At 38.4% G+C, this 18,617-nt stretch overlaps 1 protein-coding gene across 1 annotated transcript in view; it reads right to left on the bottom strand.

Annotated features, from left to right (window-relative positions):
- LOC135071065 (protein still life, isoform SIF type 1) overlaps window positions 1-17,225 on the bottom strand; it is a 125,735-nt gene extending 108,510 nt beyond the window's left edge. Inside the window, exons 1-12 of the mRNA XM_063964811.1 lie at window positions 16,968-17,225; window positions 12,739-12,850; window positions 11,484-11,631; window positions 7,522-7,706; window positions 5,373-5,491; window positions 4,706-4,836; window positions 4,252-4,334; window positions 3,291-3,455; window positions 2,480-2,613; window positions 1,826-2,008; window positions 1,034-1,139; window positions 154-358 (exon numbers count right to left, since the gene is read on the bottom strand). Coding sequence (XP_063820881.1) covers window positions 154-358; window positions 1,034-1,139; window positions 1,826-2,008; window positions 2,480-2,613; window positions 3,291-3,455; window positions 4,252-4,334; window positions 4,706-4,836; window positions 5,373-5,491; window positions 7,522-7,706; window positions 11,484-11,593 — 1,421 coding nt within the window. The 5' untranslated portion in view covers window positions 11,594-11,631; window positions 12,739-12,850; window positions 16,968-17,225. The remainder of the gene's footprint in view (window positions 1-153; window positions 359-1,033; window positions 1,140-1,825; window positions 2,009-2,479; window positions 2,614-3,290; window positions 3,456-4,251; window positions 4,335-4,705; window positions 4,837-5,372; window positions 5,492-7,521; window positions 7,707-11,483; window positions 11,632-12,738; window positions 12,851-16,967) is intronic.
- Between the last annotated feature and the right edge of the window lie 1,392 nt (window positions 17,226-18,617).

Raw genomic sequence — 18,617 nt, forward strand, 5'->3', positions numbered from 1 at the left:
GCCTTAAAAAGGCCCAGATTATAGTGTTTAGGAAAGACAGCAGCAGGCAGCGAATTGCAGCCTAGCTGTCCGCATTATAAAAGAGTCATCGAAACGCTTAGTGCGAGCTGGTGGAATTTTGAAATTAGTGTCAAATTAATGTTTTCTACATACCGCTGGGAACTCTGCCGACTGTTGTTATTGACAATGTGCGAGTAGTGCCCGTGATGCGGGTGCTGCGGGTGGCGGTGACCATGCGCCCCACACGATGGGGGGCAGGGCCCCGCGCCCCCGTACCGACGGCGCCCCATCTCTGGAGAGGTCACGGGGCTCTCGGTAGAGGGCATTGGCTTCAGCATGCGTTTGAGGGTGCTGGAATCTGGAATGCAAAGACGATCGGTTAGGAGAAAAGTATTAGCTATGTTGCTGGATAATGATATGGTTAAGACTTGAGAGCCTGAGATTATCGCTTTTCAAACCTTATTTAGGTTTAAAGGTGCGATGCGAGCCAGAGGGATGTATATCTCTGCTTTAATGTTTGCAAAGTCTTTGACCGCCATCCTTATCTACTTTACTGAAACCCGAATCGGTGCGAATTTATTTGCATTGCACATGACATAAAATCTTAGTTACAACCTCAGATCATAGATGAACAACTCAGAAAATCTAGCGAGCAAGATATAAAAATACGTATCACGCGTTGTTTGTTGTTTATGGTTTAACCATAAACGATGACATTAAAATGCCAACTTACGATAGTAAAGTAACTTCTTAACGTAACAAAAGGTATATCGGGTAAGTGTGCTTCCAAAAAATTGGTAGTCAATTTGACGAGTAGGTCACTCACCGGCGACTTACTTAACTATTCACAAAGTAACTGGATCATCATAGTCATAATCATTTCAGCCACAGGGCGTCCTTTGCTGAACATAGGCCTCCCCCAATGACTTCCACATCGCACGGTTGGTAGCAGCCTGCATCCAGCGCCTTCCTGCTACCTTTATCAGGTCGTCGGTCCAAAGTAAATGTATATAATGTATTTTATTGAACTTACCCATATTCATGTCTTCGGTGCTCTTAGATTTTGTGCGACGCGAGCCCGAAGTGTTGTTGTTGATCACGTTGTGGTGGTGAGCCGAGTGCCGCTCTGACTCTCGACCCTGCAATAAATGATAAGATTATTGTACAATGTAAATCATTAAGGCTTGTTTTACCTAAAATCAATAATAAAATAATGTCGCTATACCTAAATGTCGCTATACCTAACAACTATGATAACAGCATTCGTGTTTCGGCAGTTGAAAGTATTTTATCCAGTTCCTCTGTAGTTGAGGATTTTGAGTGAAGCTCGTTTTGTGCTTTCGGTCTGATCATCACTTTCCATCAGGTGAGATGTAGAGCTTTTCCGTTGTGATTTTAAAAATCCTGAATTCAGGAGAGCTTTTAAATTTTCGATAACTAAAGATTGTAATGCAAACAAAGTCATAACAAGGACTTTAATGTAAATTGGTACATACTTTCAAGTAAATAAGGGAAAGCCTATCCAATCGAATCTAATGGTAATAGACAGTCGACAATTCCCATTTCGGCAAGCTAATTGACCGGGTTTTATCCAGCATTATTTATACCTCACTAGCTTTTGCCCGCGGCTTCACCCGCGTGAAATTTCGTTTGTCACAGATCGTCATAAATATAGCTCATAATGTTATTCTGGGTTATAATAATAATACTGTAAAGTTTCATTAAAATCCGTTCAGTAGTTTTTGCTTGAAAGAGTAACAAACATCCAGACATCCAAACTTTCGCATTTATAATATTAGTACTCGTAGGATTTAGAACTGCTTACCGATTCATTTCCATCGCCATAATCAACGCTCTTCGGCATGTGCTGCAGATGTTCTTTGCCCGAGCGTGTGGAAGTAGCCGAGGACTTCGAGGAGGTCAGAGTGCCTCCCGCTTGCACTCCCTCCGACTTCAGATCTTGCCCGTGTTGAGTTGTATTGGCTGCAATCTGAGTCTCTTCTGTAGTCTGGAATTGAATAACGATGGACTGGTTAGTGAACTTCTAGATTACAATAACTTGTTGGCCGCCTAACCTGAATCTTCAGTGAACTAATCAAGTGGGTTGGAATCACGCTTGGGACCAATATAACTTATGTAGCCGCCATAGTTACGAGTATAAGATTAACATAGTTAGGGCTACATTCTCCCGTATTTCCTCCGAGAATGTAAGGTTTTAGTTAATAACCATTTTTTCTTTCGCTAAAGATATGGGGGAGTCAGTAGTTATGAATGAAAACATTTCGTAACATAAACAGGATTTTAGTAACGAATTGTACTTATTCATTAACTACCTTACACAAAATTTCGAAGTACATACCATTTGATATAGTCATAGCAGTTCATATAGTCATACATCATAGTAGTTTGATATGTCAACAGCTTACCACTCAGATATTCTATACATATAGAATTGCTCAAATAATTATAGAAGACTTACAGTACTACCGCTGTGGGTGCCAACCGAAGCGGTGACGGTCTTCGGCGCAGTGGAAGTGTTGGTGGTCATGGTAGACGTCTCCTGCGACTTGGCCGGGCGCGCCGGGGGCTGCTGCTCGGACTGGCGAGCTGCAGCTGAAACAATAGATAAAGATAATATTTAACAGAACAATGAATCTTGTTCGCGTCATGCCGTGCTTGCAGCATTGTCGTCAAGTAGGTAGGTAGGTGGGTATTCGAGTGCTAGACGTCATTGACTTTAAAACAAAACATAGCTACGACGGTATCGCACGACTAATCGCTACGACAAATCGCTTTTACTCGAGCTTTATTTGCATAGAGATACAGAGAGATGCCAACTAATGCGCTGAGTTAGAAACTCGGTGTCGCATTAGAAATTGACACATACAAAGTAATCAAAATATGTGCTCATTATCGATTGCGGTATCACTACTCAACGTTCGAATAATCTTTAGTACTTCGCAAGCAATGTAAACTGTTTACATTATGACGTCTGCAGCAATGTGTTTTGTTTTTTTGAATATTGCTGCGACACCGGCCCCGCCCCCTTATCACATCTCCCTTTAGTTTCTGTGATCTATCTTTGTGGTTGACGTAACAGCTGCTTTAATATGTACTTAACTTCAAAATGACGTTAAGATGGGACCTTAGTATTTTGGTTTCGCATTAGCGAATTTTCCATAAAATAACGAATGTAAAGTTGCTGCAGTTGCTTTTGAACTGTTGACAGTCTCTGCAAATACACCAGCGTTGGTCTCAAACATTGGTCACAACTCTATCCATATACTTACGTTTAGGCGGGGCCTGGTGTGATGGCTGAGCGTTGGCCACATTGTCGTAGAGCGAGGTGGATGACGTAGCCGCAGCCACCTTGTCGGCGCGATTGGCCGTCCCTCCAGCAGAGCCGGCCTCGGCCTCCAGGGCGCGGGCCGTTGTGCGAGGAAGAGTTGAGGAACCTGTTAGGTTGAAAATAGTTTTGAACACTTTTATCGACATTTACGTAAAATAACATGTTTAATTTAAGGTAGATTCTTATAAGACTTCATGGAAATAGATCTTAAAAACTCGTAAATCTCATTTATTTTTGTAAGTAGGCTTTTCAAAAGCACTTTTACACGTCCCAATATTAACCCTACCACTGCTTCGGGACAATAAATGGGCCAGTGCTGAGTAGAAGTAGCGCAAGAAACTTTTGATTTGAATTGATTTAAATTTAGAAACAACAAATAATCATCATCATTTCAGGCACAGCACGTCCACTGCTGAACTAAACCAAAGATTTTTGGTTGGTAGCGGCCTATATCCAAATCCAACGCCTTCCTGCTACCTTTATCAGATTGATCCACCTTGTCATCAACATGGTGTTTAAGTAAATGTTGTTGTTGCACGAAATCCTGCTACATTAAATACTGTACTTTTGACGTTACAATAAAAATTCTGATAAAACATACACCTGTTCCATAAATAAATGTAATTTTAAAGGTGCTAAAGGAACGTGTTTTTCTATTCACTGCACATTTCGTCGCCAAAGTATAAAACGGGCGTTAAGCATGTCTACAAAAATATCTACTTTATAATTAGCAGGTAGGTTGCTTGAAAAGTGTATTCCTGAAATAAGGTACTAACGTGTACCTACGATCTTCAACTCTATAAGTAAGAAAGAAGGCAAGAAAGAAACATTTATTACGATGAACATCACTTAGTTAAGGACAGAGAACGTATACAAGACAAGTAAGTAACCAAGACACTTACGATAGCGAGGATCTTGAGCCCGGAGTCTGGCATACTGTTCTTGAGTCATGCAGGTGCATTGCGGTTCGCGTCCATACGTCAAGCTAAAACAGAATATAAGATGCTGTGACTTGATGAAATTGAAAACAGTTGACCTCGTTGCAAGGGTTTTTAGTCATTTGTAAATCTTTATTTTAAATACTTTAAATTACTACGATAAGTACCTACTTATACCATTCATCCATTTACTCATGAAAACTCAAGTGTTTTTTTATAAGTAAGGCACTTTTTAATCTTTTACATCAAGCCGCAGTTAAAATAGTCAAAAAGTTACATTTTATATGAATTGTGTGCAGCATTTCCGGACTCTATTTTCAATATGAAACACTACAGCTTTACATTTTGTAAAAATATTCTCCGTAGTATTTCTAGTCTATATTATTCTTAAATGAATAAAAATTTGGATTTTTCATACCTGGATCGATTCGGACTAGCTGGTGTGGAGAGTGGTTTCCTCTTTGCTTTGAACTTCTGCTTGTTGCCGGGAGGTTCCAGCTTTAGGCTGTAGCTAGAAGATGCCTTTCGGGAGAATTTAAACGATGGTGACTACGAAATGAGAAAATTTTGTTGATTAATGATGAGACGTCGAGCAATGAAGACAACTGAATTAATTCAGATTACTGATACGTGTAGGTAAATGCCAATAGGTAAACTAAAGAAATGAAAAGAGTTAAAAATGAATATTATACTTTTGTGATCTAAATCATTTGAGTAAAACACAGATCACGAAGCCGAGTTTCAGGTATTGGTTGGTTGGACAGGTTAAAATTGAATAGGTAGTTTATGACAAAATCAATTTTCTTCTAGGTAGGTACAGTGCATAGTGGTTTTGCGCTTCAGTTACGCAAATTCGTATTTTTAAAGATTTTCTCTCTAATACTCGTAAACAACTGTAAAATCATAACGCAGTAAGCCCGATTCTTTTATTGAGTTTTTGAGCTTAAGCGTACTCATTTTCTACTAAAGTATGAACTTAATATGAAAAGAAACCGGGGATTAGACTTCGTGATGCATTTTTACACTCTGATGATTAATTTGTTTTAACTTTGTTTATGTATCAATGATGTAACTGGACAACTTACGCAGCACTCCCTGAATTGCTTGGCGTCGATGGGCGACGTGAAGTTGAGGCCCCACGTGTCGTTGGTCATGGGGTCCTTCCAATACACGAAGCATTCTGAGGCTTGTCCGATCCGGGTGCCTAAAAGGTTGAATTAATTGTAGCAGTGTCTCCTATGCCAATCTAAGCCTTTACTAGTCAGTGTAAAATCAAGGAACAAGTAATTTTTATAAAAGTCCATAATAAGATAATGTTTGAGATCCGAAAATTTTATGAAGTAGACAATATTGCTTATCCTATGTAATATTATTACTAATAAACATCTTGGGTAGTAATGTGTGTTGTGTTTAACTAGCTTTATTTCTCATGGCAAAAAGTTTTTTATCTACGCAAGTCAATTATTGCTGGTCGCAAGATTTTAGGTTTTGTTTGATTGGTAGAGACGCTATTGCAAACAACACTTCGATTCGACCAGCTCATACTTTATTTACACCTCGTAAAAGTTCTCTGGCAACTAAAACTATTCGTATACTTTGCTGTGCTTGCTTTAATGTTCATTTTCTTCGTGCTGTTGATCTTCTTTTCAACTTGAAGTAACAATGTGTGTACAAGAAGATAGTTTAAAAAACTCGATAAAACTCAATCAAATCACTACAATCAATACCAATATAATCAATACCTAATTAAATGGATAATTTGATACTATTGCCTAAAACGCTTTAACTGTATTGTATTGTTAACCTTGTTATTTTCCAATTAGCCGTAATATTGATTATTATGCTTTGCTTTATAAGTCAATTAAGTTGACAAACAACTACCATCATAGGTTACACTAATATTGCTATAACAGCTACATACCTCCAGTACAATCGCATTGCAATAGCTCACAAAAATATTAATTTGATTAGAGATGTCAACTACCCAGTACTGAGAACCTAAACCAGTCACATTCATGTTACCAAATATGAAAATCCAGGGCAGTACCGCGATTCAAATGCAGACTACATTGTATCTCCCTCATGCCGCAGTTAACAAGTACTTTTATTCTGGAAATTCCGAATGATTACTCGAGTTATTATCCAGTGTAAATTTAAAACTGGGTTACAGCGGCTGCCGGAGTATCTTTCAAATTGCCCTCGTAAATGTAGGTCCCTCATCACTCCACTAGCTATATTAAATCTGATCTTATCCTATTTTATATCTGTACAATATAGTGCTCAGAATAATAGATTTATCTTAAAGATTCTTCATTTTGAATGTACGTATGTAAATTCTGAGATTCATGCGCCTGCATTGCGACTTTATAACCTGCAGAACAGGCATATTTTAAACATTAAACTAAACAATTTTAATATTTCATCTATTTCGGAGATTTAGCATTTCTGGTGAAAAGGAATTAACATTTTCGACTACACTAGATCTAGGAACCAAGACATTTTAAAAGGGTAGAAAAATATCTACGAAACATTTTCGGAATTAGGTACACAAACATTTAGGTCGTTCTTTAATGATTGATGTCATGCGAAGCAGTATTTTATAAGGATTAACAGTTTAAACGACTAATATTCCCGTTTTCTTCTCCAGCTAAACTAAATAGGTGTTTGTCTTAGGAGTAGGTTTATCACAACAGTTCAATTAATTATTAGAAAATTACCAAATAATCAAATTATCGACTAGCATTCTACGGCATCGCTAGCCAGACGCGGAAACCCTTGGGTAGGACTGTTATCAGTTTTTTTTAACCATTACATGTTCATTGAATTAAAGTCCATTCTAAAATGGAATAATTATTATTGACGGGATTGCTTCCATGTAACCTTACTTCGTGATCATGGAGCTTGCAACAGTGCCGAAATATCGGAGGCTCGTGAACAAGGTACTATGACTCTTCCGCCTGCTCACTTTGTAGAAATTTTGGCGTAGGCGCATCGCTCCGGTCACGTGCTCACCTGTCTCTAATTGGTTACGCATTGGATATGCATGGTAGCAATTCCGTCAATAATTATTTATTATTATTGCCTCCCCAACCCGTCTGGCCAGCGTGGGGAGTGTAGGCCAAATCCTCCATTTGCCTCTGGTAAATTAGAGAGTCGTGCTCTTGCAGTGGATACTAAATGACCTGATGATTATTAATGACCATGAAGGCTTAAAACATTCTAAAATGATCTTACCAGGTTGCAATAGTCGCACGTCCAGGATCTTGTCGACCTGCGAGTTGTAGGCGGTGATGTGGAACACGCACTCCGGGGAGTCCTGGACGCAGGTGATGTTGACGGGCACCAGGTCCTCGGACACTTGCTGCCACTTCACGGTGCCGGCGCCGCTGGCTGACACGTGGAACACTTCCGCCCATAGTCTGTAATTAAAGTTACCATGAGTTAAGGTCCAGAAAAATGTTATACTTTTTATCAAATTGACTACGCTGTTTCTGGGTGGTTCTCAATGACGAGGCACTAGGCAGTAACCGTGCGCTTACGGTTTGATGCAAATGTACGAGAAGTGCCCAGCAACCATATTAACAGCATATTTATTGCTGTATCAGAACCAGGCCTAGGACCTCATGCACAAACCTAAGCGTGTATCGTTCTATGATCGGACTGATGTGGTGGAAGTAACCGAGTTTCTGCGGCTGTTTCTCAGCGCACCCAGTTGTTGTTGTTCGAAAAGTAAAAAATTACGAGTCAAAGAGCTTACGAGAAAAAAGAGCTTTTAAAAACCTAATTGCTAAAATAAATTACTTTTTATGATTAAATCTTTATAAACGAAAACATTAATCTTACCATTTATAACAAGTTTACCTTTTTTTCTAAGTGACAAAATTCCACTAATGTAAAATAGTTATTATCCTGCACATGACCAGGCCTGGCTCACTCCGCGCGGTACATCCGATAATTACCTACAGCGAAGCGCCCCGCCGGCGGGTATTATATCAGTCGAGTGTCACGCGCGCGCCCGTCAGGACGCTGGCGTGCGTTGTAGTACCTAATTCTATGATCGAAGTATTATTTAAAAATGGACATAAAGAGAAAGAAATATTATTGTGCGGCGTTCGGGTGTTTAAATTCAAAAAGAAATCTACCGGATTTATCTTTTTTTTTCGCTTCCCAAAGATGCTGAAAGGTATGTTGGCCATGTAGGTAATCAATAATTCTTAGGATAGTATAGGAACCTAACCTACCATGACTACTGCTCAGAATGCGTACGTTCGTTTCAGCCAATTAATGACGTCCACTGCTGGACAAAGGCCTCTCCCAAGGTTTTCCATAATGAATGCGTACTTACCTACACGTACCTCATTACAAATAAGTAGATTAATTATTTTTTTACTAGACACTACTAGACAGCAACCCTAACAGCGTAAGAAGAGTTCAGAGGCACGCGATAGAAAGAGACGAAACTTGTAGGTGAATAAAATTGTAGGTACGTAGTGCTGTGCGAGCTGAATTCCACTGTATCGCGTCGTAGCAAGACTCGCATTTATTTAAATCGTCTTGCGGAGTAATCCTTCTGTACCTGTACTATTACTTATTCTGTGACATGACACAGTACAAGATAAGAAAGAATCATAATCCCAAACAACTAAATACGGTGAAGGAGAATCTCCATTAAACCTATCTACGATGTTGCACTGTCATTAGTGCTGAACTAAAGTGCAAAACCGTTCATAAAACCTGGCACTTTATTATTAAATTCATCAAAGTCCACGTCTCAGTACCGCAAAACTTCATTTCTGGCACTTATCGCAGACGACTAAGTGCCTACCTACATTAATTAGGTCAGCCAATAAATTATAGTTCAAGTTAATTTCGTTTCCTAACTCGTTGGTAACATATTATTAAATCTCACGAAATAACATTTTTGCGCTATTTTCTTGTTCGCGTGACTATGTGGGTGTGTTGGGAGCGAAATGGTCCACCGGCGTCCTACCCACACGAATGGCGTGCAATCCGCATGAGAAATTCCATACATTTTTTATCATTGAACACGAACTGCAGCACAGAGAGGGTAGATTTTGCAATTACCAACATTAATTAAATCTTGTGTCGTGTTTCGTGTATGCTGCGAGTATTATACCAACAACGTTCTAAAACTTTATTCGCTCCATAAACTATTTTCGTACCTAAAATGGGTCACTGGATGAATCCGAACATTTTTGTCTGATCATGTGTTGATACCGATGTCTGCTCAGAGTTTTAGGGTAATCTAATCGAAATATGCTACCGATATTTAATAAATGGAGAAAATCACCTTTTTACCGTAGGGTGTATGGTAGGTAGGTAGATTGATTATTTTGCCTATGCTTTTCAGCTCAGAAATGGATAGGATACTTCAATTTATATCCCGTTCTAAAGCCAATATGAATATGTAATTTCTAATCGATATCGAGTATTAAAATGTATTGTTTTATAAAAAAAACAGGCAGCTCTATCATAAAACCAAGGTCCGGAAGATCTACGTTTAACGTTACACATAACGTCCAAGCGTAGACTGCAGTCATCAGAGAGCACGACACCATGAACTGTAGTAAATATTTTCTAGTTTTGATTACTATCTTACACCACAGCTCTTACAGTTGTGGCCATGAGATGTAATGAAGTTTTGATGTAGTCATTGGGCCCAGACAGAAAAACTCGTTAACATTATTGCCTAACACCTGATCCTCATAGCGGAGGAGTATGACAAGCTTCTTGTTCGCTAAGGGAGAGTCCGGTAATTTGGCCCAGTTTTTTTCAATCCCATTTTACACATAGTTTTCTTTCGTTTTTGCTAATGTTCATATATAATTAAAGAGAAATTATTCAACTTGCTATTTCATAGGTATTAATCAACATAATTGTTGTATATTTAGCACAAATCAACAAAATACGAGTTCAGAGCTTCGGTCCAATTTAGACAACCGGTTCGATAATTTGTACCACAGGGTTACTAAATTGGATTTCAATAAATTTCAAGCCTATAAAAAAACTATGGCAAAATATTATACGATACATTCTTAACAAATTAGGTAACGAAAAGGAACAGTAGTTAATAACATAGACAATCGATATTGTTTTACACTTTATCACGATTTTGAGTAAAAGTTTTGTAATTCCAATTATCGTAACGCACACTTGTACCTAATCTACTTTGCCAGACTTTTGCTTTCATTTATTGTTAGTCAAACATACCTACGCTATTATAACTTCAAAATATGATTTACTAGAAAAAAAATCAAAATCCTTTGGTAAAGTTCCATACAATTTGATGTGGTACAATTTAGCCGACTAGGTGATAGTGCTTTTAAAAAATCGGTAAAAAATATAGCTTATAAACACCGAAAAATATTTCAAATAATTGTAATCCACACTAATTTACGCTTGTAAATAATATATTAAAAACACCCTGTGATTAAATTTAACAAAATTACAAACTAAACATGCATTGTCAAAAGTTACTTGAAAACAATGAAAAAATACTTTTCAAAATAAAACACACGTGTTCGTTGTCACGGCAAAAACCACATGGTCGATATTAATTGAATTTAGTTGTGTATCGCTGAGTGTTGCAATTACAGACATTCAATAAATACTTTACGAAATATGAGGGTGGTACAATTTATCCGGCGGTACAATATACCGGACTCTCCCCTATATGTTGGCTAGGTTACCTGAACAGACATCCGTCCCAGCGGCGCAATTTCAACCACGGGCTGTCCTCATGTCGATACGCCCTGATGACCATGAACTCCAAAATTCTTAACAGGGTAAGATATTATTACCCATCTGCTACACGTTTGGCTGGAGTACTGGAGTACCTCAACAAATGTCCGTCGCGGCTGCGCGAGTTCTGCCACGGGCTGTCCTCATAGCGGAGTATGGGCGCGCAAGAGCACGACGAGAGCTTGTTGCCCATCATGTGCGTGCTTAAACCTTATAAAAGTCTATTCCCCATCAGCTATAAGTTTGGCTGGAATACCTCAACAGATGTCCGTCGCGGCAGCGCGAGTTCTGCCACGGGCTGTCCTCATAGCGGTACGCCTTGCGGAGTATGGGCGCGCAGGAGCACGGCGAGAGCTTGTCTTGCTTCCCATCATGCGCGTGCTTGAACCTTACAAAAGCCTATTGCCCATCTGCTACACGTTTGGCTGGAGTACCTCAACAGATGTCCGTCGCGGCGGCGCGAGTTCTGCCACGGGCTGTCCTCATAGCGGTACGCCTTGCGGAGTATGGGCGCGCAGGAGCACGACGAGAGCTTGTTTCCCATCGTGCGCGTGCCGCACTCGGCGCACTGCACTATGCTGCCTGTAATTATTAGCTGTGTGAGTTTCGCAATCAAAATTATTCTGAAATCTTAGGACCTAAATACTCAAAACTCAATTGGAAAATACGAGTAGACTGATGCCCGTTTTCACCATCAATCCCTAATTTTTAAGTGACCCCTAAGAAAACAAATTTCCTGTTATGGGTCACTTAAAAATTAGGGATTGATGGTGAAAACAGGGATGAGTGTTATGTCTAAATATTGAAGTTCAACCATTGAATGGTTGCCTCTAATACCTATGCTTTGGAGTTTCGGGCTGACACTGTGTAGGTTTGTTGTCGACACGAAAAGAAGAAGAAGAAGATACCTATGCTTGAAACTGAAATTATGTTTTTACCTACGTTTTGAATCATGCACCATACTTATTTTATTTTATAACAAGATCGTGAGATGTTTCACGGATGCGAAGGTTTTTGTAACTTGTCTAATGACCTTTAAATAAATTCACATTATTATTAAAGTTAAGTCATTTCATCGTAGTATTAGGACATAAATTCCTTAGTTTAATTTCATAGGTAAAGCTAAGCTAATGGTGTGGGTGTGCCAAGACAGTTTAATATTTTGGTAAATGTTAAGCAGTATTAACTTCTACCTACACAAAATGTTAGTTAATAAAGCTAAATCTAAATCTGGTATTAAAACTCCATGAGATGCCGTCTAATCTGATTATACCACGTTGTTCTTTGGTGGTCTAATAGTAGATGCACCAATCTCTCCGAATGATCAAAGATTCGTTCTGTAGCAATCATGTAAATTGATGTTTGTTTAATATAAATATTGGAGCGAATTAAATTGGTGGGTACAAGTCTGGTACTCTAAAAGTATGTATTAACTTTCCTTTCTTGAAGACACCATTCATAATGTTCAGTAGGAAACCCGGTTAGTGGCAGGCTTTTCAGAAGTTTCCATAAGTTCTTCAAGTATAATAGTAGGCAGCACATCAGACTGAGTTTACTTTGCATTATAGCCGCTATTACAACAACTAAGATAGATACCACAGTAAATTGCTTCTGTGCTGTCGCCTGTGCAAAATCGGACTATATTACGGTTATATTAAGATGTAGTTTAAGGTTATCCAGGGTACTGACCCGCGGTCCCGTGATGTCACCAGGTGCCATCGGTGCGCGAGAAAGAGTGCCCGCGGTTGAGACTCTGCGAGCGCTGGGTTCCGTGCCTATATGGATGTTTCACAACGCCATGCTGCAATACACAGACAAATATAGAACTTGGAAATGATTAACAAACATTTTTAATAAAGAGCAATTTTAACCACTATTTTTCTTAGTTAACCCCATTGTAGGCTATCACAAATTCACAATCATCTAGGTACCAAAATTCATAGCTAGGCATTAACTCGTTAATCCGTTAATCGTTAATTAACGAAGTTAACATTTCTATTAACGGATTAACTTTTAAGTTAACTTTAAAAAATGTTAACGGACTCGAATTATCCTAAGTCCGTTAATCGTTAATTCAGTACCTACTACATATTTACCAAAAAGATAAAGCAGGCACGCTGAAAAACGCGTTCTGACAAGTACGTTCGGGCTTCCAGAACCCAAAACAACAGGTTTTGTAACCAGAACGAAACGAAATAAAAATGCAATTTTTTTATTTATTTACAAGCTTTATATTGACTTGTTAGTATGTGTGGGACAAATCTTGCAACTGAATTTAAGACCAGTTCTCAACCGATTGAGCTGAAATTTGGTATACTTATGTAAGTACGATGAAAATGCAATGTTATGGTACCATTAAGCTGGTCTGATGATGGAGTCAGGAGGTGGCCATAGGAATTCCTAAACGAAACGGTGGAAACTTATCGACTTTGGGTTTGTTGGATTTGTCTTTTCGATCACTTTGGTGCTAAATTGCATTGTAATTGAACCAAGGCTCTGAGATTGAGATACGATAGACTAAGAGCTGGTGAACGCCAGACCTACGTCATTTTATAAAAGCTGAAAGTTTGTCAGCGTATGCTCCCAAGTCCCAATATAGGTTAGAATATTGGTGGATTATGAAGTTTGGATCATCGTTGCTTTGGCAGCTATCCTAAAAAAACTGTCTGGCAAGGAGTTGGAACTGTCAAAACTGTGTGGCTGATGTCGAAACAACTTCTAATCACTGCCCAAATATTATACATAAAAATCAGATTTTATGGTATAACGTAAGTAGAATTACAGTCTATCTTCTTCTATTGAATATACTTACAGAAAAAGCCACCGTAAAAGTTAGGCTTACGTTATACCATAAACGCTGATTTTTACCATAAACGCTAAAATATTAGGGCAATAATTAGAAGTAGTTTTCTCATCAGCAAGACAGTTTTGACAGTTCCAACTCCTTGCCAGACAGTTTTTTTAGGATAGCTGCTAAAGCCACGATGACCCAATCATTATGATTCACCAACATTCTATCCTATATTGGGAGCATACGCTAAAAAAACTTTCAGCTTTTATAAAATGACATAGGTCTGGCGTTCACTAGCTCTTAGTCTACTACTAAAAAGTGTAAAATTAAATTATTAAAATACTTTTTTAAAAACAAGCTTTTATTCTGAAATGCAGTTGTTACTAAAACGAAAAAAAAAGGAATAAATTCCGTGCGCGATACAAGCTTTCGAAATTATTTGAACCTTACATAAAATTACTTTTTTCGTTTTATTATCATGTGTAAACGGATTATCGATTAACGTTAACTTGCGTTAAATCTTGCTAAATGTAACGTTTTAACGTTTAACGAAGTTAATTTTTTTATTAACGGTTTAACGATTAACGAAGTTAACTATTTGATTAACGGTGCCCAGCTATGCCAAAATTACAAACCTTATGTAATTTGTAATACGTGGTATTTATTTTAGATAGAGTTTTAATCCAGAACCTTATAAATACAGGCTTTTACGGAGTACAAACAAATAAAATAATATGTACTAGATTATGTACCTACTTCCGTATAAGCTGGTTACATTAGTACCAAAATAATATTTTTAGTACTAAACAGATTTCGTCATCTCTAATTGTAAAGTTACACAGCTCGTGTTTTGTTTTCAATGAACACACGCAATCTGCAAATATGAGGTATTGTTTGTTGACAAACGGTCACTAAATATCAGGCAAATTGTAAAACCTTGACCTATTGTACACTATTTTAAGCCTGTAGTTGTTTGTTAGTAATCTAAGCAATATTTGAACAATTGAAAACTAATTGTAACTGAAATATCTTCTAAAAATATCTCGTGACATTAATGAAAGTCGCAATGTTAATTAAAATAAAACTTAACTAATGTAAACATGTATAAATTTTTAGTGTAATGATTATTTAGTGATTTTATTTAACAGCATGCAGTTAAAATTTAAACATCACTTTACAAATTAAGGTGGTTCAATTATTATAACAATGTGCAATTACAGCGTTTCAGTGATGGTTAAATTTGTAAGTAAAATAATTTTAGTTTAGTTTTTGTTAAGCAGTTCTGCCATGCATCTACATTAAGGACACTTTTGCGCAAAGTTTGCGCTTAATGAGGTCATCAAACCTACACTTAAATGTACACCTTTTAGCTAATTTACAAAACTTTTAAGGCACAACGGTGTAAATCTATCTAAAAGTCTACTGAAGGAAGGTTGTGCTCGAAAAAATATATACAATTGTGATTTATATTGATGACTCACAGGTCTCGCCTGCCGGCACACCTTAGAAGAGCCAACTATAAAATAATGCTAAATGCGAATGCAAATGGCATCATCGAGCTATCTTTATAAAACTAGTAAACATGCCCGATGCTTGTACTTAATTATCATTCTCATAGCATCTTAATACTGTCATGCCTTGAGATTACGCATTGCATTTCAAGTAAAATAAAACTTTCAAGTCATTAAAATTCTACGAAAGACATTTCACAATCTAATTTTAATTACAATCTTCGCTCTATCCTAAAGGAACGAGCATTTATTGGAAAAGTGCAGGTATTTTCCAAGTATTTCTATGAAACTATGCAACAGCCAACGGGATTTAGGTCAAACGATCTTTAACCATTTATAGATGTAGAATCGAGATTTCTTAGATAATTCACTAGGTGGCTACCTATAACTGTATTAGTAATAGCTTGATTCTGTATAAGTTCTTTTGAAGATCTACAACAATTTTAATAGGTTTTGACTTCTTTAATCTTTACCCATTCATAGATTATACTATGGTCGTATTCCTCTTGACCCTTCAGTATTTAAAAAAAATCAATTACGGAAAAGTAACAGCTGAACCTAGAAGGCGTATCGATTTGAACCTATTCAATATTTTGATAAGGTTTAGAAGCCGTACGAGTTAACTGACGCGTGACATGTATTGGTCAGGGGAACTAATAAGCATCCCACCTTTTCAGGACAGTGACCGTTTTATTGCCATTGCACCTTGAACCATTAAGCATGATTTATTACCTTTGAAGGTACGGATTGCTCAAACTGAACTAATTCGACCTACGTAGGTTCGCGCATACTGGTATACCCACACACTTCACGCCGCATCGAGTATAATATCAACCAGTATCACGATCTCTAATACGAGTATAAAGCTCCAAGCAGCCCAAGGTGATAACGTAATTGTCAAGTGTGTCCGTGGGTTTTCATTAACAGTCTATGACCTATGCGATCGATTAAGATTTTTCTCTTACAAGAATCAGAATGATGGACATGATAATGTGTTTGTAAATGCCAATGTGTCCCAAGTAAATCGAAACGTCCCTTTCCGAGGTAGAGTCAGGACCCAGAATGGAGTTATTGATTAAAGTTGCAGCTGTTATCCCTGTTATTGACTCCTTACATTCTACCATTTTCTCTCGTCTGATAGGTACAGATTTGTCCACAGGACTGCAGTCCTGTAACTATCGTTCTGAATGAATAAGATATAAGCGGACTAGTGTAATAGGATACTCTCATCTCCGTGCACCGATCGTACTAACGGATATAATATATCGCTATACCTATTTGATAAGTCATATAGCGACTGTCTCTACCACCTGAGTGCCACTATAGAACTATAGTTCTTCATTACACTAATAATTAACAAATCACACACTCGATGAGTACACAGATAGTTTAAGTTCTCAGTTTTATGACAATAACAATTTATTTCAAACAAAATGTGAACATGCATAATACTTATTGCTTGACACAAATTTAATGTGCATAAAGTTTAATTTAATCTCACAATACGTTAGCTCATATCTTATTTAAAGGTAAGATGTCCATAAGACAGACATTCACGAGGAGGGAGAGGGGTAACAAACACTCCATGTGCAAATTAATTTAAAGGTACTACGAACCTCGAAATTGTTCCAATTTTGCGAAGAAAATTTAGCAGCTTCCACGCTCTCTTTAGCACCCATATTTATGAAGCCGTGATATCACTCGAATGGTCTATGAATATTTGGTTTTCGATGCGTATGTTCTGATCTGCGACACTAATGTGCACTACAACTGTTCTTTCTGATGAGATTCGGGCTTAGTAAGCATTTAAATACCTCAATGGTCGGTCGTTCGCAAAGTTAAAAATTCACAGCGTTGAATAGTAAATGAGGGGTTGTTGGTATGTTGCAGCGAGCGAACGCACACGGCGCGGAGCGGGAGCGGCGAGCGCGGCAGAGGCGGTGGCGCTGCAGGCGCGGCGTGTAAACACCACCAGCTGCTGCCGGCGTGCCCGGACCTAGCTCGCACCGCCTCCGGGGGACCGACTCCTAGCGACGCCGACCGACCGCTCTACGCTTATCACGATATATCAAAGTGCGCAGAAAATGTGCCGAGCACGGAGAAAACCGTGCGACAGGGTGACACCGGCGGCTCGGCTAAACGTCAGAGCGGACTGGGTCGCGCTCAAGCGTGCGTGGCGCGCGGCGTGCGCACGGCCGCCCGCGCGCCGCCGCGCACCGACCGCCCGCCGAAAGCCGAGACGAAGCGACGCCCAAACCTAGCGAAACGCCGGCCAGCGCCCTCAGCCGCTCTTAGCATGCCCTGCCGGCTTTGCTCGCTACCCAATATACCAATTAAACCTCATTTCAACCATTATACGATGCAAAAATGTGCATACGGGCGATTTTTGCATATGAGTAATTTCAATATTATCGAGATAAAGAAGATCATCAATGGACGGTAGGAGCGGTGCGGCGTGGGGCGGGTGTTGCGCGCGCACTCTCCCTGAGACAACATTCGATTTTGGTCCATGACTGTTGGATGCTTACTGTGGCCTACCAAAAGCTTTAATAGTTCATTCTAGACTATCACAGGGTGCACGAGTGCGTGATTATAATCAGCCTCAGCTACAATGCCCTGTTGCAGATATCATATTTGTTACTGATATCAAAAAAATCCATGACTCAACAAATCTGAGATCCGATTTGAAAAAATATGATTGACATCACCGATAGTTATACTAAATGTCTCTTGCTTGATTTAACCATATTTTTTCATATAACCTTCTTAAAATGTAGTTATCATTTAATATTCACACAGAATCGATTAGTTAGATTAAAAACTATGCCAAAACTATGCCTAGTCTGTAATATTTTGTCATACATGGCGTAAACCAAAAAATTTTAGCTATTACGATATTATAAGGTGTTTTCAAATAGCACCTCCATCCCATCATCTATGTAACGATGAACCTACTTAGTAAAAGAAACTCGTTAAGTGGTGTTCATTTTAAAGGAATTATAAAAGCTAAGTATAGGTAGACGTTACTTGCGAGAGTCTTTAAAAATACATGAGCCTTCCCCGAAGCCAGCTGTTTATCATTGGTTGAAAAGTAAATAGACTTATTATTATGATGGAATTTAAAGAGAAATTTTAAGACAATTACGGCACATGGAAAATTCTATTACTCTATGTAAAAGATGATCCCGTTTTAATTATAGAACTGTTTATGTAGTTTTGTATCTAGCAGTTATCAAATAAAGTGAGAGAATAGAGCATTTTCTCGA

This window comes from Ostrinia nubilalis, chromosome 4 (assembly GCF_963855985.1).
Source record: "Ostrinia nubilalis chromosome 4, ilOstNubi1.1, whole genome shotgun sequence".
Classification (NCBI taxonomy): domain Eukaryota; kingdom Metazoa; phylum Arthropoda; class Insecta; order Lepidoptera; family Crambidae; genus Ostrinia; species Ostrinia nubilalis.